The sequence below is a fragment of the Xiphophorus maculatus genome, chromosome 3 (genome assembly GCF_002775205.1).
Source record: "Xiphophorus maculatus strain JP 163 A chromosome 3, X_maculatus-5.0-male, whole genome shotgun sequence".
NCBI classification, from domain to species: Eukaryota; Metazoa; Chordata; class Actinopteri; order Cyprinodontiformes; family Poeciliidae; genus Xiphophorus; species Xiphophorus maculatus.
The window spans coordinates 23,200,345-23,219,916 of NC_036445.1; the positions used below are offsets into that span (position 1 = coordinate 23,200,345).

At 38.5% G+C, this 19,572-nt stretch overlaps 2 protein-coding genes across 5 annotated transcripts in view; one reads left to right on the forward strand and one right to left on the reverse strand.

The window, feature by feature from the left end:
• The window catches only part of ankib1 (ankyrin repeat and IBR domain containing 1), a 37,406-nt gene extending 29,457 nt beyond the window's left edge, over positions 1 to 7,949 (forward strand). For all 4 annotated transcript variants that reach the window (XM_023330252.1, XM_023330250.1, XM_005810784.3 and 1 more), the window contains 3 exons: positions 2,747 to 2,858; positions 4,110 to 4,153; positions 5,029 to 7,949. In XM_023330252.1, coding sequence (XP_023186020.1) covers positions 2,747 to 2,858; positions 4,110 to 4,153; positions 5,029 to 5,916 — 1,044 coding nt within the window. In that variant the 3' untranslated portion in view covers positions 5,917 to 7,949. The remainder of the gene's footprint in view (positions 1 to 2,746; positions 2,859 to 4,109; positions 4,154 to 5,028) is intronic.
• Positions 7,950 to 8,945: 996 nt separating this feature from the next.
• On the reverse strand, positions 8,946 to 18,238 carry LOC102234558 (protein lifeguard 1-like). The gene is made up of 11 exons (XM_023330326.1): positions 18,144 to 18,238; positions 17,101 to 17,245; positions 16,069 to 16,237; positions 15,750 to 15,828; positions 15,301 to 15,354; positions 15,028 to 15,118; positions 14,888 to 14,925; positions 13,425 to 13,512; positions 11,268 to 11,357; positions 9,936 to 9,983; positions 8,946 to 9,334 (listed from the first exon to the last, which is right to left on the reverse strand). Exons 2-11 carry the CDS (start codon positions 17,203 to 17,205, stop codon positions 9,182 to 9,184), a joined length of 915 nt encoding a protein of 304 aa, XP_023186094.1. The 5' UTR covers positions 17,206 to 17,245; positions 18,144 to 18,238; the 3' UTR covers positions 8,946 to 9,181.
• Between the last annotated feature and the right edge of the window lie 1,334 nt (positions 18,239 to 19,572).

The following is a 19,572-nucleotide window of genomic DNA, read 5'->3' on the forward strand; positions in this document are numbered from 1 at the left end:
CATGAAAACAACTTGACAATAAAATGTAAGCCTTTTACAACAAGCTGAGATGCTTTATGACTATAATTTGTTTTCTAAAATAGATTCAGTTTTAATGTGAGCTAATATTTTGTGCAATATACAGATTTCCTTTTCAAAACTTCTACTAAATTTAGTAGTCACCTATTTCAGATTGTTCTTTGGTCTTCCACCACATTGTACATTTCCTGAAATGGAAAGTACATATAACAAGGCAACCTATTTTTTCAGCCGCCACACTATAAATTGGTCTCAGTGCTTAAATATTGATTTATTAATTAGTTCTTTTAAATAGGTGGCTAAAGTTAAACAGTGATTGCAAAACACTATTATCTTGCACGTGTTTATGTATCAAAACATGAATGCTAATATTAGAACTGTAATAATATGTTTTAGTTTAGCAGCCGCAAAATAAATAATGTGTGAAAACTGTGTGTTCCTGGATAATGATAAACAGAAAATCTACCAATAATTTCTTCGCAGTTGTCCGTAGATAAAACAATAATAAGACCCACGACCAAAACTTATTTAGCTGGTATCAAACAGCTCCCAAAGAAATAAGGGGAGAAAAAAAATCCTTTGTTGCTATATTAACATCATCTTTCATGTTTTATCTCAGCCTCTCCACGGTAAAACTGACAGCAGAGTGTTTCCATGAGGAGGCTCAGACATTTTACTCCTTCTCGCCCTGCATCTCTACACAGCACAGGGACTGTAATCTTCTTTCCGTGAGAGCCGGGTTTTGAAAAGTGTGGATCACTTAGGTTGATGTTGGGGTAGAAAAATGCCCTCCAAATTGGCATGTAACAATGTCACCTCTGACTCCCCTGCCACAGCGCTTCAGTTTCCTACAAAGCATCCGTCACCTTAAATACAACAGAACAAGATTTTACAAGACTATTATCCATCACTCTTTAAGATCGTTGTTATGATCAGTTTTACTTTAGTAAAGTAGTCTGTAATCTGAAGGCCATTTGAAGCACAAGTACACAAAGCAGGAGAGCAGATTTAATGAAGCAGAGAAGCGTTGCTCCTCTTCAAAAGAACAAATTACCAGTGTACATGTAGATCAGACGGTCATCTCACCTCCTCTCCTTGTTCTCGCATGCTTCTAAATAACAAACAGGGTTGGAGGCTGCTTTGTTGTCAGATTAGTGTGGGCTTGTGTTTCTAATAGCACAAAGTAAATATTCTCACCAGATGCTTTTTAAAATATCCGTCCCCTGATTAAGAGCTGCCGTTTCTCTGCTGCAGCAGCTAATTGGAAGACCGTGATAACTAATCAAAGCTGGCTGACACCGCCTCACAGGCACAGCTACAGATGGACCCGCTCCATGCTTCTTACAATGCCGGCACATCGCTTCATAGTGGGGCTATTTTTAGCACGGCGGAAACATAAAAGCCAGAATTTGGCTGACAGCCTTTTGATTATATATGAATGTGACTCGGTGACTTTTGCTAATGAATGAAAAGATTGACTGAGAAATACTCTTGATCGTTTTTTGAAGTTTTAAATACCGGGATCTAAAAAATGCAGGACGTGCAACTTATTCATGAGAACACTAACTAGTTATGGGAGCGTCATGGCAGATGTATTGGAATTTTTATTTATTTAGCGTTCGACCATGCAACAGCTCCCAAACTCAGAGCTTCAACTCCAAACTGACATCAACTTGAGTTTACTGTGAAGGCAAATAAACATTATTTTTTCATTACTTTGTTGAACACACACATACACTTAATGATCAGAAATGTTGTTGGCTATTGAATCACCCAGTAATATTTGTGGGAAATCCTTTGATGTTCTGGATTATACCTTTTTTTTTTTTTTTAAGTTTTCATCTATTAAATTAGGTGCACCACCTTATAAAAGACCTGCAATTCGTATACACAATTATTGGCTCGCAGTCTTTTTATCCTTATCATATTAACATTGTTCAATTATTATTCCTTGGTAAAATGTGTATAGATTATCTCGCAATTAAAAACTGCATTCACATTAAGAGATTTGCTGAATTGATTCTGCAACATTTATGCTCCAGTGAGTGGTACATTTCATTAGTATCACATTGCACTGTATTTTCTTTCTATAATGATCATGTGCAGCACAGTCTCTCTCTCTGTAATAAAGAGAAATACTGTATTAGAAGATGGCTTTTTGGCTAATTGAACGTTGGGTGCTACATTACTTTCTGCCCATTAGAAGTGAATCTGTAGCAAATGTCAAAGAAATGGTACATGAATTGGATGTTCAGTTTATGACTGTTTCATATATCAAACGATAAACCCCCGTCTCGGCAGCTGCTGCTGCTTCTTGTTTCTGAGAAAGAAAGAAGTGCCTGCATGTATGCTATATGCAAATCATCGAGCATCTGGAGATGCGTTCAATATGTTTTTCCAGTTGTAAAATAACACTAGTTAGAAATCAGTCGAAAAATTATTGAGGTATTATCCTCACTGGTGAGATGAGTTAGTTTTGCACAAGTAGACCTTCCCAGACATTTTTGTTCCACTTTTTATGTTCTGAATCCAGTAACTCCAGGCTTGGTCTGGAGATCAGAAGGACTCAAGTATTTTCTCACTTTCAGAACAGGACTGATGCGTTTAAAGCCAATCAAACTCAACAAATCAAAGTGGCCGGTTTACAGCTTGCTTTTGGTTATTAATGACAAGCGCTACTGGGGTTAGTTGTTCTAATGTTAATGGCATTGCCTGGTTTTGCTTAAAGGAATATGCAGAGTTCCAGTACAGAAGGAGACATCGACAGCGAAGACGAGGGGACATGTCCAGTGTCCGAAGTAACACACCTGATCCTGATGATCTCAGCGACTCCACTTTAGGTACTGCTCTTATTTTCTTGTTCCCTTTTGTTATGTTTAATGTTAAAAATCAACAGAGAATTGTCCTGAGCTACTAGTAAGATTTCTTCTGTGAATTCTTCTTGATTTGTCACATGCTGCTCGCTTTAGTTAAAAGTGTTGCTTTTTTAACAGTTAAAAGTGTTAATGTGCTGATTCTCACATTAGGAAAATTGTTTAGACTAATTGAACACCTACTATTGATAATTATATGTATTAATAAAAGGACAAAGATACATACTTGTGGAGATTTGAAGTGAGTTCTGTTATATGATTATTGTAAAGTTGTAGAAAAATGAAAAGCCATGATCTTTTTTTTACTTTTTCCATCTTTAATGTGATATTTATTGGGATTATCAAATGTATTAAAGAGAAAATATAAGAAGACTAACTTAACTAATCAGGTTTTAGGACACACCCTAAATATCTTTAGGTTGTGTCCTAAATATTACTAAGAAATGCTACTTTTTTGATTAAAATACCATTACTTTCAGTGTCATACATGTTGATTTTGTAATATTTTAACCCTACTTGTAAAAGTTCTTAAGAGACACTATTCCGGCGACTCTATAGGTTTCTTTAGTTACACTTACTTCTAAACCATATTTTATTTAGGTGAATACATTTAACTGTTTATTTCGGATGTAAACTTGGGCATGATGAGACCTGAGAAGGTGGCCTAGCTTTACTTTCATCCTCTTGGACCAACTAATCTGAATTTGTACAAAGTTTAGATCCCAAGAAAGTTTCTACGCCAAGTTGGATTATAACTGCTTATAACCATTTAGCACTTCTCTTCAAATATCCTGAACTTCAAAGCTGATTTCCAGAGTAATCCAGCATTTTTTTTCTTTGTTTGAATATACAAAATCAGGAAAATTACAACTGAACAGCCCAGTATTTTAAATCAGTCAGTCTTGTTCATCACATTTATTTTGGCCGTGTGAGGTGATTTGCCATTTCTGAAGGCTGCAAAGAGGCACTGCTGTGCCAAGGACCATTTATTCATTTCAGTTAAATGCTCATAATTAGTACATTTTCTGCTTCAACTTTGAAGGTCAGTAGTTTGCCAGGTGGTTGTAGCTATGTGCTCTGAACTGGGAATAAATGGAGGACATGTGATAATTGCTTATGAATTAAATTGCTTTTTAGGAACAACTGTAGAGTCAGCTTAATGACTGTAATTTTGACTCATGTATGTGTATTTTTTTGTCTATTTATTTCCAACAAAAGAAGCCCAGGATGTTGGTGGTGGCCGCAGACAAGGTCATTTGATGGTGAGTGCACATTTAACAGGGTTCATATGAGCCCAAGGCTTTCAGCTGGGAAACCATTTCAGGTTAAATAATCAATATTTACAACAGGTGGCATCCTCTCTTTACTTTGGCATTAGCTTAATTAAAATAAAACAGTTTCTTGAAAAAAAATTGGCTTAGGCTTGAGTTACTCTTTTGTAAGCAAGTTGCAGACTTGCTTGCAGAAACACACTGAAAAGTGATAAAGGCTTCCTATCAGGTCCTAACTTTTTCCATATCTATACAATTTTTGGAATTTATAGCTTAAAACTAGACACAGTCAGAGAAGAACATGCAACACATGCACAAAATAACATAAAACTTCTGATTTTCTACAAAACAGTCTGCAACCTTTACAACCGAAAGCAATTTTGCTCTTTGGAAAGTGAGATAAAGCTCATTTAGAGCCACAAATGTCACATGACTTTTTGAAAAATGACAACTTATTAGACAAATATATACCAGCTTTTTTTAAAAAAGAAAAAGAACCAGTGTTTATTTTTTTAGGATTAAAATAAAGAAACGTGCAAAAGGATGGATATCTCTTTTTTTTTTTTTTTATCAGATTCTTTAGTGGCGAGAGACGCATCCTAAAACATTGCTGGTACTTCTAGTGTTTTCTTTTAAGGAAATTCAGTGCAAATATAAAAACACAGTTAAAATCGTGCTTTGTTATTGTATCTTTATTTAAAAGCATTAGCTTGTTCCTGTCCATTTTTAGCCAAAGTTAGTAAGAGCCTTTGTGGAAAGTGCAAAAAGCCACTTGTGGCTCCAGAGCTGCAGGTTGCAGACCCCTAAAACAGACAGTATTTTTCAGCTTGCGTTGTTGATATCCTGCATCCTGTTTGCTCTTGCAGGGTCTCGACTCCCTGGATGAGGATGACCCAAACATTTTACTGGCCATTCAGCTCTCTCTCCAAGACTCGAGGATGACAGAGATTGGCTCCAATCATGATGCCCTCGCCAACGAAGCCTCGCTCGGTGCGATCGGTACTTCCTTGCCTTCCAGACTTGAGCAGTCCGCTCTGGGCGTCGACGTCCTCCCCAGAGCTTCTCTCAGCAGCTCAGAGCTGCTGGAGCGAGCCGATAACTTGGCCAGGTTGGGCAACATCAGTGGCCAGTACTCTCCCGGCCCCGGCGGCCCCCCCTCCATGCAGCACTGTGACATCCGTCTCCGGGCGCAGAAACCAGCCACTCTGTTGGGCAGCAACTCCTCCACCGGCCTTTTCTCTTCCTCCACAGACTCGACCACATGCGGCAGCAACGAACCGTCGTCGTCGTCTGCCTTGACAACGAATGCTAATCTGCTTGGAAACATTATGGCTTGGTTTCATGATATGAATCCGCAGGGCATAACCCTGATCCCACCGACCGACCCCAACGTGGCTCCGCCTCCTGAAGACAGAGAAGGATGCTCACAAGACAATGAGAACGGCGGCTTCATCGTCTTCCCCGATGACAGGAAACCTCAGGAGGCGATGGCAGATGCGGGGTTTTGCACGCAGAGGTCAAGCAACACGGAGGAGAAGGAGAGCGCCGTCGCCGAGAGGCCCACTCAGTTGGATCTGTTGGGGTTGGACACCATGCAGCTACCTTACACGGCGGCGCCTGACAGAAGTGGAGAACATGGCGAGTGTGCGAGCTCAAAGGGCTGCCATGTTGACAGTCCACGGTCTGATTATGCCTCTGACCAGCTGCCCAGCACCAGCTCTTCTGAGTGGGAGGACCACATGCACTTGGTTTGAGGCGCCTGGCTGGGATGACGAGGAGGTTCACTGAAGTCCAAAAACCACTACAGATCGGAAAGCAGCTTTGCTGGAGCTGCTGGTATAGAATGTACTGCGAATAAAGAATTTGTCAGCTATACATTGCTAGGGAGCGTGTAAAGAAGCATTTACAGTTTAAATTCAGTGCAGGAACTGTAGGCCAGCAGTGAAATAAGACCACTGATTATTATTATTTTTTTTTTTTAGTATCGTGAGTACACACTGCAATGAACGCACTAAGATGATCTGAAACAAATTAGAAATTGTATCTTGATGAAAATGAAATCTGTTGCTGTTATATTCATACATCAACATTTTCTATAGGATGCAGATGGAGAGATGGTTCTCATTGCCATCCAAATCTGCTTTCTTCATAGGTGCCAAACACTGACTTATAAAAGCACAGTTTGCAGTCACCAAGTGGATTTTTTTAAAGCAAATTGTGCCTGATTACCACAAACTCACAAACTTTAAATGTGAACATCCTGAGCCATATTTTTGTTTGAGCTTGTGGTTCAGTTTTCAAATCCCGCTCACTAAAAGCTTTCGTGTGCCGTGTGAAACTGAACAGTTTTACACTGCGGTGGTAGTGGATATTATGAGAAACTTCCAAGAAGAGAAAAAAAAAAGGTTATTTGTTCAACTGAAAAAGCAGGTGGCCTACTCAAAAATATTTCAGAATGGTCTTGACAATGGTTATTCATCTCCGAGGATCAGCCTGAATAGGAAGCGTCCTCGGAGCTTAAAAAATGAGAAACGCTGACAGATCCAGAGGAGGGAGGGGGCGAAGGGGAGCGCTCTGTTTGATTCAGCTCCCACGTTCTAAAGAGAATGCTTTGAATTTGGTTGTAGTTCGTGTGAAAATAATGCTTAAGCTGAATGTTTAATGTGAAAGACGAGAGGTCCGGTTCGTATGCGCCAGGGAAGGTCAGCCAATGAGAAAACAAGGCAATCACTTCCAGTCTTATTTTCATTAATTATTACTGCTCAAGTTGTGCTTAGGTGGATTAATCTCTGCAGGGTAGTGCATAAAGAAATTCCCAACTGTGTGAATGGGGAATCCATATCTTTGAAGCACTTCTCTGTGAAGCTGAAATTACAGTGCCTTTATGTCAGTCTTCATGATTCGGTTCTTTTTCCACCTTCTTCTGAGTGCTATTCACACAGACACAAAAACACCTGTTACCTTAAAGAAGTGTCTCTCTCGTGACATTTGGCAGGAAAACACAAACTCCAGTCTTTTTCTTTTTTTTTTTTTATTAAATCCAGATCTTTGTAGCATGATGCTTTTTGTTCGTTCACACAATACACTGATGGACAAAATGGATTGTTAAATAGTTTGATAAAATATGTAACTGTTAAAATATTGTGAGTATTCTGTGCCCTATGTTTATTTGATTAAAAAAAGGCAAATTATTTGTATCATTGAAGTACGTTCACAGACTGTATGTGTATCATGTATCTGAGGAAAGTTGCAATATAACGTAGGTATTTCTGCTTTTATTAATGACTTGTGAATAACTCGACATGAAAAACAATCATGTTTGACTTTAAAGAACTCATTTTGTTTATGTACAGACTCATGTCTGATTCAAGTAAATTAGCTTTTATAAAAGTTGACACATAGAGGAACACTAAATCTAGCAGCAGTTTTTTTTTTTTGCTTTCATACAAGGCTCAAGTATTTAAACTATCAGTGCCATACGGATGATGGAGATATGATGGATTCAAGGGTCCTAACCACAGGAGACATGTTTGTTGGTCAAATAGTATGCTGGGTTTGTAATGGTTGCAATTCAAGAAGAAGGTTCTACTTTACTTATATTTCACCTCTGATCTCTAGGTGACTTATTTTAAGAAATGACGACTTTTTGTAACTCATTAAGATTTTCTATTGTAAAGCAACTAATTCTTAAAATGCTGTTTGCACTTTCATAGTCTATACTTGATACATTTCCTCTTTATATGAAAACTGTTTGGTGTGTGATGCCAATAAACTGTGTTAAGTTTTACTGTGTTGGTAGTTATTACTTTTTTTTTTTTTTTAAATCTTTGAATAGTCAAAGAAGTCCTGTTCAGATCAGTTGAGTTCCTTGAGGGCAAAAATATTTTAAAGCCAAGAAAAAAAATCTTAATAAGGGAGGGGGGAAAAAACATCAGCACTGTTGGTCAAACCAGACAAGTTACTTTAAATCATGTTGGTTTTTTTTTTTTTACATAACAGCCTTTTGAGTCCCACTCCACTACAACGACATATGGTTGATGACCTGTCATCGAACCACACAAGGTGACAGCCTATTGTTGCAAACTAAAAACAGATTGTTATCTTGACGGGGAAAAAAACGCCCTTTCAAAAGGAGTGGTGTCAAATAGGCACCACTTACTGGCAACGGAGCAGAAAAAAAAAATAGAGTGAGCGCTCTTACTTCCCCTAACATTTCTGTGCAGCAAAAGGCAGTGAGATTATTAAAGGTGAAAACAACCACTCTTCGTGCCCAGAATATGAAAATACTATAAAGTTGGTTTGAAGGGAAGGAACAACCCAAGGATGAGGCGAGAAAATGCAACACGGCCTACGCCACGGAGAGAACAGACTGCTCTCATGGAGCCGAGACCAACAAAGTTTCAATGGATGTTGTTTGCAAAAACATTTTCTAATGTCTAAAACCCACTATAAAAATGAGTTATACTTTTTACAGTAAAAAATGTTACAAATTCACCATACTAAATAGATCAGAGGCTTACCTGAAATGTTAATCTTGCATGATTGCACACCGTGTGGCTGGTGAAGTGACTTTTTATTTTTATCAGTGTCTGAGCCAACTGAGTGATGAAGTGTTTGATTTTATATCAGGGTGTTTTTTTATACTTCTATGTGTGCATAGTCATCGCTGCTCTGAAACGTTCAGTTGTCTCAGATGCCTTGAACATGGATATAAAAAACTTGCAAGGTTCAAGTCTGATCACAACAACAAAAAAAAGGTTTTAAAAAAGAAAACACATTTAATGAAATGTATTTTATTTTAAAGTTTTTACATCCATTTATAAACAAACCAGGATATTAACAAATATTTAAAGCTTCAATAGTGATGTCAAGCTTACTCAGTATGACTGGGAAATATTTCAGCATCCTGATGCATGATAAAAGCTTCATCATACCCACACTGCAAATGTCTGAATTTAAATGTGACATTACTACCTTTCGTCATGTAATATGAGGTATAGACAATGTGTAAGATGAAAATCAACGACAGAAGTTAATGATTTGCAGCAGGAGGAGGAACAAGGTAACGATGTCCAGATAGAGGTTGAGAGCAGCAAACACGTACTCCTCAGGAGAGATTTCATACTTCCTGTGTTTCCCCCCGAGAATTAGCTGAGTGTCAAACACCAAGTACTGCAGAGAGACAGGCAGACAAAGACGCTGTAACATCCCTGACATCTGAAGACAGTGTACTTGTATGATGAAAGAGAAAAGGGCATTTATTAGCTAGGCTCTGAAAACAAACACAGACTTTTTTTTCTAGGGATGAGACTGTGCATATAAACAACAGACATAAATTATTGTGCAGCTGGAGTGTTGCAGTTGAAAATAAGTTGTGACTTGCTGCTGACAGCGTGTTCGGCTCTGCATGCAGGTTGCAGTCTGTTCCGCTAGTTGACAAGATGGGTCACAACATTTGCTGTTAGTGCCAAAAGCACTTAGGAAATGTGGCTGCACAAATGAAGCCCACTGCTGTTCTGAAGAGCATAATTGATGAAAGAATGAAAAGAACGAAAGGGCACAGGGGGGCATATGAGTTACATTAAGGACAGGGACTAATACTGGTGGCAGCACACATGGCCTGTGGGATCAAAGCTTAGTCACAAACATTTGCTTGACTTTAGAGCTTCTTTAATGTCAGTTTTTGTCTTTTTCAAAACTTGTTTTCATTTGATTTTTGATGCAGATCGCTGCAGACAATCTCTGGCTGTCATGGAGGTATGAGTGTACTCACTAAAGAAAACAGCACAGTTCCCAGGTAGGCGTAGAAGATGTAGAGAAACTGCAGAAAGAAACAAGAGGTAAAATAAGTAGGGATGTAACAACACATGTTTGTAATTATTTATTCCACAAATGCGTGTAAGCACATTTAAAATTCAAATTACAACCGGAATTAAATGTCTTTCCTAAGAAAATGCAGTGTGAATACTGTCAGCTCATTGTGTTTGGTAAAAATTTGAATGGGTGTTGGAATTTAACTTTAACTCCAACTCAACCCTCCATCCAACCGTTTGTCCAACACTCATTCCAAGTCAAATTCCAGTTCTACTCCCAACCCCAATCCAGACTGTCCTTCAACCCTCCTTCCAACCCTAATTCCAAGTTTCCTTCAAAACCATGGTTAATAAGGCTCTATAAAAATCAGTCCAGAGAATTTTGTAGCCTCAAATATGTTTTCTTTCAGAGTTTTGTGCTCTTGTCATTGACAGGAATTTAAATAGCATTAATCTATTTCTGTGTTAGTTTTGTTTTTTCCTTGTTCTGTTTGTCTTGTTTTTGCAGCATTGTGTGCTTTTCACTTGTGGATGGAAAAGTTAAAAATGACCAAAATAAATATCTAAAAAAGAAGTATCTCCTATCCATCTATCATTACAACTTACCTGTTTGTCCTTGCTAAAGGAAAAGGATCCCCACAGCATGATGCTGCCACCATCATGTGCTCAGGTTGATGTGCAGTGTTAGATTCACCCCCACACGTAAGGTTGTTCTTTGTTGTTTGTTTTTTTTGGTTGGTTTTTTTTTTAACTTTTGTGACTTCTGGAGGTGTTTCATTTGAATGTGTTTTCCTTCCACTTTAGAATAATGCACTACTTTTTATGTCTCCATAAAACACAAAAAGTAGTCACACTTTCAGTTGTCTTGTTGCTAAAATGTGTTGAACAAATAAACTTGACTTGCCTTACTTTGGTCTGTCACATAAACACTAACACTTGCAAGGCACTGCATGGAAAGTGAAGTTAGAGCTATGTGACGATCCCCTTAAAATTGCAGCGTTCGTTTTCAGTTCCATTTGATCAAATTAAAACACTAAACACTGTGGACATTTGCTAATTCTCTAAACATTATGACCAGCAAATGCCAAGAACAGGGTTTTATAGTGATATGCATCATTCGGAGAGATGTGTCACCCCTTGGAGGTTTAAGAAGGTGTGTGTCCATCTTTATAGTCCATTCAGCTTATAGGTCACTGGCAATACAGTAGGATAATAAAACCAGGCAGACTGTAAAACATTTCTACTGCCCTGTCTGGTCTTACCGCAGACATGCATAAGCGCGACATTGTTACCTGTGATCGGATGATGGCACACATCAGTAAAAAGGAAAATAAGGACCAGGCAAACATCCACAAGCACCCAGCTCCAGCGGTAAAGTCCCACTGATGACAGAAACAAAGGAGAGGGAAAAAAAATATGATGATGCAGTGCTGAAGAAAAATGTTTTTTTAAATGAATAAATAAAAGCTGCACAGGAATTCTTTCATTTATCCTGAAGGCCATCTGTGGTATTGCGGCTAAGCTGAGCGGCTCTGCAGGCAGTGAAATGACAAAGACATACTGGAGTTCCACATAAAAAGAACATCCTAATAGCTCTGGATATAATTGTCCAGAGCTATTAATCAACAAGCTGGAGCCGAGGCACCGAGGAGGACAGTAGATATGACCTACTGGCCCTCGTGGCCTTTTCAAACGGACAGTAAAAAGATGGCCCCTGTAGGAAGAACACTGATCACCTGAGGAGCTATGAGCTGAACATGCGAGGTGGCCTGTATGACATTTATTTCGCAGTGACAGAGATGAAAAGGCTCTGTGCGTAGTGTGAACTGCAGTGAAAGAGGTGTTGGGAGCTGCAAGACGAACGACCAGTTGTAAAACTTAACTGGTTGTGACTGTGGCCACTCACTCTGCCAATTCATTCATTTAGATCTACATTGTTTTATTCTTAGTAAGAACCAGGAACATTAGTAACATACTAACCTATACTTTCAGAAAACTCCTTACAGACTTTCAGTAAGAAAAAAAAAATCATAATCATGAAAACAGCAGCTTTTACTGAATATTCAGTCTATAACCGGGAGTGGAGCAACATAAAGACCACATTTTGCCTCTATGTCATGCAAACAAAATGAACTTAATTTGAAACACATATCCGCTTTGTAGTGAAGTGTTTTCATAAAAATGCCTAACACTTTTTTCCCCCACAGAATATTGTTTTATGAATACTTTATACTACAAACGTTTTCTATTGACGTTTTGTCTTTTGTGGAGTCTTCAGATGTGTAAGATATTAATGACTCCTGATCAAACCAGAAAGTACTTGAGTGATCTCCTTTCTATCTGTGCAACAAAATTAGATTACATAAAAGTACTTTAAATCATCAGTGGTCAAAGTAGGTAGAAAATAACCCCGACACGCAGTCAAAACAAAAAGTGTTGAGGCAGAAGGCTGCATTTTGAACAAAATCGCAAAAAGAAATTAAGACCTGCAACCCCACCAATTTGCTTGAGTTTTTTTTCAAAATTACATTTTCTTATGTAACAGTTCAAAACCTTTAACAGACAACAAATAACAGAAGCACCATTCAGCTCCACCATAAACTAGAAAATTAGCTCATTTTAGAAAATATGTAGAATCTACTTTTGTGTGATTTTCGTGTATCTCACTGCAGAAATGTGTCTAAACAAACACTTCTTTCTTTCTAAATTAAAACAAAAATCTGCTTCCAGGAATTCTTCAAAGACTGAATAGTTGCTGTGTTTTCCAGTTCATACACAACACCGTAATAATTTGAAGCGACATTTCTCAACCTAACCAAAATGAATCCCCAAAATAAGCTTATGGCAACCAGTTTGTCTCTATTAGGCCATGAATTTTAGTCACAACATTTACATAACATATAAGTTTGCAAATAGGCTTATTAATCATATAGATGTACAGTAAATTTCCATCCCCCTCATAATGTAACAAAAAAAACTCACACAAACACATAAACATATATTGCAGCAGTCTTCAGGTAAATTCTATTACTGTTTACATGTGACTTACTAAAGTAGCAAAATCTCTTCTCAAGTCCTTTTTTGAGTAAACAAATTTATTAGCAGATTCATTATGAATGCTGTGACTTTGCAAGTAATCACAGATTTACAGTGATAGCCACAGCTCAGAGGAGTTCAGGCGAGCTGGTGGATGGGAGGAATTATTTGACTGACACAAACACCGATTTCAGCAATAATCATAGTTTTGCCTGGACAGCAATCCCATCGAAGCATTAAACCTCAGCCTGCGCTGCATCAGGAAACCTGGCCAACATGTTCCAGATGACTGCAACGGAAACACATCTCGCAGCGCGGATATTTATGAGAGGCCGATAAGCCGCTGTAGTTTATAAAATGTCACTTTTGGCTGTGCTGTAAAACACAAGCCCAGAGTGTGTGACTGATCTTACCTTTGACTGCATGGCAAATAGACTCATGCCAAAGGAAACAAGAGCCGTCGCGCCCATAGCCCACAGAACTGCCTCGGCTTCATAATACCTGCAGACAGATATATCAAACAGACGCTGCATGTTGGAGATGCATCTTGAAAGTAACCAGTTGTCAGTGAGTAGTTGGCATGTAGCAAACTCCGATATTTTTTTTTTACCTGGGATTTATGTGCAAGATTGACTAAAACTATTATATAATTGTGAAGAGGTATTCAAATGATTTACTGACATTATTTTTTGTTTCTAAACCAGATTTGGAAATTGAGTCAGAAATTTGGATCTGGCCTCTGGACTCAAAGCTTTATAGAGCCTCTTATCACAGCAATTACAGCTGAACATCTGTTATGTTCCGTCTCTCCTGGTTTTAACAACTCTTTTTTTTTTTTTTTTTGGCCATTCCTCTTGGCAAAAAAGCTCAAGAGGAATGGAGACGGTTTGTCAACAGCAAGTTATGCAATAAAAGGAGATGTACAGTATTAGTTTTTTGCCACAGCCAGTGTTTTGCATTAAACTAAAAAGTTTAATGAGCGCTTTTTAAGTTAAGATGATCCTGGAAATAGCCTTGATAGATTTGCAGTTCGATTTTCATTGTGGAATGGTAGATTGAAGAGTGATCTGAGGGTTGTTGTTTTACAACCTAGCCTGACTTTAAACTCCACAACTTTTCTCCACTGACCTGTCTGCTGTGTTCCTGGTTCTGTTGTTGTTTTTTAATACAAACCTGTAATGCTTTTAAACAACACCTGTATTTATACTAAGATTCAATTACTCACAATATTTCAGTATGTGACTTTTTTTTTAAATTGAAGATATCAAACTAAAGGCGTCTGAATTTAAATGCATGCCACACTTTTCAGAACGTTTAAACCATGCATTATTTTCACTCCACATATATGAGGTCTTTTGTGCTGGTCTACGTGCCAATAAAACGCATTAAAGTTTGTGGTTACAATGTGACAAAATGTGTAAATGTTTAGAGCTATAGATATATATATTTTTTGCAAGGCACTATATCTAAAATTTGAGCAAAATTCTATAAATATGATAATTTCCCAGGGTTAGAGATAGTCACTCCTGGGCTGATATTTCTGACATTTCTGACAGATTGACTTGTAGGTAAAAAAGAGATACCAGACTGACAGAATGTAATAAATAAATAAATAAATAAAAAACATAACTACACAAAATTCTTCTGGTGCAGAGAAATTGATTTGAGTCCGTCATGCCTCTGGTTTATCCCCAGCCAAAATCTCTGAAAATGTGATGCCATGGCCTTCGTTTTTGGATAGCCACCAAAAATGATATCTAGTTTGATGCCTTCAAGCTTGGAGTCGAGCACGTTACCAGATTTGGATCAAATCGGATTATTATTGTGCAAATGAGTTGGTATCAGGTGGAGGTTATCCTCTGAAACAAACACTCACGCTGCCACAGATCCAAGCATCAGGCCCTCTGCGACAGTCTGAGAGAGAAAAAGAAGAGACAAACAGAAAAAAACCCCATTAAACAGAGCAAGGATGGTGGTGTTTTAATTTGCTGCCTGGATGGTGCTGCTTCTACTCACAAACAAACCCAGAGCTATAAAATTGAGGGGCACTTGGCGACGGATGTTATCACAGCAGGACAAAACCAGAATAAGGACCACCACCACTGACCTGTTAAATGGTGAGCATAGCGTGCATCATAAATATCAAATAAGCAGCCTATAAAAAGACAAATGCAGTGAAACTACCGCTATGTATCTGGTAGTTCCTTGGGTTGCTGCATGGAAGTTTTTAATGAACTAAAAATGGCATGGATCAAGGATGAAAACGGTTAAATCAGTGTTTTGACTTACATCATGGTGTAGGAGAACCAGTAGTTCTCATGAACCCAAGTCTTCAGTGTGTCCCTGTTATTTGATAAGAAAAACAGAGCACTGTTTAATAGAGGCATAATTTATTTAATAGAAGCAGAGGAATGAATGCCTGCTGCAAGTGTAACACAGGACAGAGCATTTCACATGCAGGGTTTGAACATCATGTCAGAAAATGCAGTTGCAGCCTTTTGCTGCGAAACACAAATGCTTCAATCTAATGCCAACTAAAACATAATCTCTACTGTACCATTAGGTGCCACTGTAGGATATAAGCCATGACGCTGCTCATATATCCATGGTGGCAACTCTGCTTTCGTTACTTTTGCATGAGGCGTGCTTTCACACGAAGGCAGGCCACGCGGCAGCTATTTTTATGGAGAGACTTCTGACAGGGATTCAAAGAACTCCTTAGAGAGTCTGTGTCTCACCAGTAAAGAAAGGCGCAGATGATCCCAACAGTAAGCAGCAGCTGAATCATCAAGGTCAGGTAGACTTTCCGTATAAAACCTGTTAAACAGAAGAAGAGAAAACAGAAAGCAAAGCAAAGCAGAGAGAAATGAAAAAGACACAACAACATGGAGAGTTTGTCAAAGGAATGCAGGCTGGAGGATGATGTTGTTTATGCTCTGCACTATTAAAAATGGAATTTGTTTTCAGTGACTCTGCATCAAACCCTAAAGAAGAACAAAACCTTAGGTCGTGAGAAAGACATTCATTCCTCTGACCTTCTCTTTCTTTAGCTCTCACCTCGCCGTATCGCAGCGACACTGAAACCAATCTCCTCTGATTCGCTGGCGTATAAAGGCGGAGCCTGATCACCATACTGGTCACCTCCAAATGCAGGTGGGTCCTCCGGATGGATCATGTTGTTGTAGGACTCAGGAGGGGAGATGACTGCAATGTTCCCCTTGCCAACCTACAACGTCGGTCAGAAGTTTACAGAAATTCATTATCAGCATATAGTAGGTCCAAAGTTTATGCACTCAAAACAAGACTGTAACTGGAAAGGGAAGTTTCCAAACCAAATTTATTTGTATAGGACATTTCAGCAACAGCAACGCTGACCCCTGAGCTGCAGGGGTCAGTATAAAAACTTTACAACTGGGATGACATGTTCTTTTTTCCTAGTTTTAATGAGGATGCGAGCAGCAGTGTTCTGGATCAGCTGCACTTGTAGCAGTTATCAATTCAACTAAAGATAAACAAACAGATGAGTTTCTCAAGATATTGCTACAACATCAGTTCTTTAATCCTGGAAATGTTCTACAGGTGATAGAAGACCAACTTTGTTATTGTCATTTAATTTTTCAGTATCATTCAAGCATCACACTAGTTGACAATTTATTGTTTGTGCTTCAAAGTTGGGTGATTGACAGTAAACCAATCAGTTCAAAATAACTCTACATAGTCCCTCTAAAAGAGAGATCAACTACTGAGCCAAAATTATGTTAATGTACACAAAAAGTGTCACATTTCTCTCTAACAAAATATTTCCCTGTGTGGTAAATGAATAAACTTAGATCTGGGCACACAGTTGTTTTCAAAACGCAGTGCCATCATTTCATACCTGAAGAAGGATGGTAAAAATGAAAGCTTGACTTTCATTTCCAAGCTATCCGTTTGTATTTACAAGCAGTGTTTATTTGGATTAAATAAATGTTTTATGATATCACGATGATGATGTGTTTTACTGAGATTAGTTATGTCATAAACCCTCAATTAAAATACAGTTTACAGCATACATTACAAGACTACCTCTGGTATTCAGATGTCACTGACCTGGTATGCCATTCCTGAGTAGGAGTTTTGTTCATAGTTCGAAGGGCTGTAGGGAGGAGGGCGAAGTTCGTATCCTTCATCGGTGCTGCTATTTGTTTGCTCCATTTCACTAATTTCAATAACCCGATTTTTTTCATCAACAAAACTGACAAGAGAGAATACACAACACACATGAAGGTAAGTTAGGGTGATAGCTCAGGCCCAGAGGCATCTTTTTAGACAGTATCTGGGGTTTCATCAGTGATGCTAAACTGGCAAATGGGGCGCTGTCAGCAGGGAACAAATAAATGGATAATTACAAAATGATGCATTGCACAAACACACAGTGAGCCATAACTAACATCCATAATTACAGCCTTAACCCCCCCAACTTATTAGAGCTGTATGTATTTTTAATGGTCAGAGAGAACGTGGTTAATTGATCTCAGAGGAAATCCAGCTGTCGTCATGAAAGACAAGGCACACAGAGCAGAAAGAATAATAATAATAATAATAATAAAAATATTGAGAATTCGGTTTTATAAGTAGCAAGAAAATAAAATACATTTTTCCCTTTAAGTTGGTATTTCTGAGCAAGTCATAATTAGTGCATCAATGATCAGTGCTCTGCAATATAAAGTGGTGGTAAAGCAATGATGAGGAGCAGTAAGAGAGCACACTGAATAGCTTCAAACAGTAGCACTTTAAAATAAACCCACCAGTGATACAATAACATTAATTCACTGGGTTTTTTTTTTTGTAAATTAATTCATCTTTTGCTCTTATAAGAAATCATCTAAGAGATAAAAATCCTCTTCTGTTCTCTACTCAGGCTTCGTCAGGCAGCCAACACAATGAAGTGAAACTACATGATAAGACATGAAGTGGACTCGGTTTCTGTTCAGATTCAAAAGTGTCATTATGTTCAGCATGAGAAAAAAAGCTTTTTTAAAAAATTTATTTAAAGAACCCTTTGTGTATTTAAAATCTTGTAAGAGGTATTTAATTAAGGTTGATGTTGAAAGAAGCTGATTACAACCACAGTTCATAATGTATTGCCTTACCTCTGCTGTGACAGCCAGGAAGCAGTTGTTCCTCTTTAGGGCAAAGTCTACCTGCTATCAGCTGGTTCCCACAGAGACAGGACTTTAGCTCCTGAGGGAGAGGATGGGGTGCGGCATTAGGCTTAATGGGATATTCAGATGAAGAAAGCTGACACTGAGTCAGAATAAATTAAGCTTTTCTTTTTTGTCTCTCGCTCACCAACATTGATTTACTATGACCTTTAGAATAATTGCTTATGCTTGCTTTAATAAAGGTATGTTTTCGGGGTCCATATCCTTTCATGAGACACTGCTTACTGTTCGAGATAACTCTGTGGCTTTCCCGCTTTGCAGAACAAACAGAGAAAGAGAGAGAGAGAAAATAACAATGGCCGCCTTTGAAATCGTTTGAGTCATCTGGCCTTCACGGTTCACCTTGGTTACCTATTGATGGCACTCTGCCTGTGGATGTCATCCACCAACAAAGAAATGGATGAGTGATGCATGCCGTCAGGCCGTCCTGTTTTAAAAGATTACAGATGTCGGGTCACACCAGAAGAGAAGAATAGCTAAAAGAACGACTTGAAGCCAAAATACATGAAATAATATAGGTCAATACAGTCTTAGTGCTTCTTCACGGAGAACTGCCACTAAAAGGGTTATACAGAGGAATCCATCCATGAATCAGAGAGCAGTCAAGCGCGAACCTACTTTCTATAAAACTGTCTATTACAGTTGATTACACACAGTTTAAAGGATATATAGAAGCAAATGTTCAAGAAAATTTCATTAAATTCCATTCCAGCAAATCTGCAGCCTGAGCAGCTCAGCTTATGATTTCACATTAAGAGGTGTGACAGACACGTGGTGATTACACAGAAACCTCTCAACAATTAAATTGACGACTTCAGAGCATCCAGGTGCCAACACACAGAGTCGGTGTACGGAGCAAAAACAAGACGATTCCTTCCAGGTAATTTCACCCAGACTGCCATGTTTATGTATTTATACATCAAGTGAACACTTGGGGGCACTAGTCTCCTGTGCTTCCTCTGCTAATTGCAGTCATTTGATTGTGGCTCTGGCCCTTCACATGCTGTCACCTCCCCACCCACCCAACAACTCCAAATCCTCCAGAGAGCTCTCTTAAAACCCGGCTGCCTCTTCATCTTATCTGCTGGATCAAATCCTTCATTTCAGTCGCCAACGTGTGATATTTGTGCTCTTTTCAAAGCGTTGCCAAAGTAAAAAAAAAAAAAAAAAAATACAAGAACAAATCACATCGTTTCCTATGTTCACAAAGCGATAAATAAATAAATAAGATAAAGCGAGAACAAAATGAAGACGTCATATTTGAAGGCAAAGACAGCGTTTTGCGCCACAAACACAGGCTCTCGGCTCTGTTCGCGGCTGATTGGTGTGTCAGTCAACACAAGCTGGATTTACAATG

Excerpts from the sequence above, each read along its gene's own strand:
- LOC102234558 (XM_023330326.1), bottom strand. The coding sequence starts at position 17,205 with ATGGAGCAAACAAATAGCAGCACCGATGAAGGATACGAACTTCGCCCT. Across the intron at positions 16,238-17,100 it reads ACTCAGGAATGGCATACCAG|GTTGGCAAGGGGAACATTGC; the intron begins GTCAGTGACATC and ends CCGACGTTGTAG. Across the intron at positions 15,119-15,300 it reads TGGTTCTCCTACACCATGAT|GTCAGTGGTGGTGGTCCTTA; the intron begins GTAAGTCAAAAC and ends ACCATTTAACAG.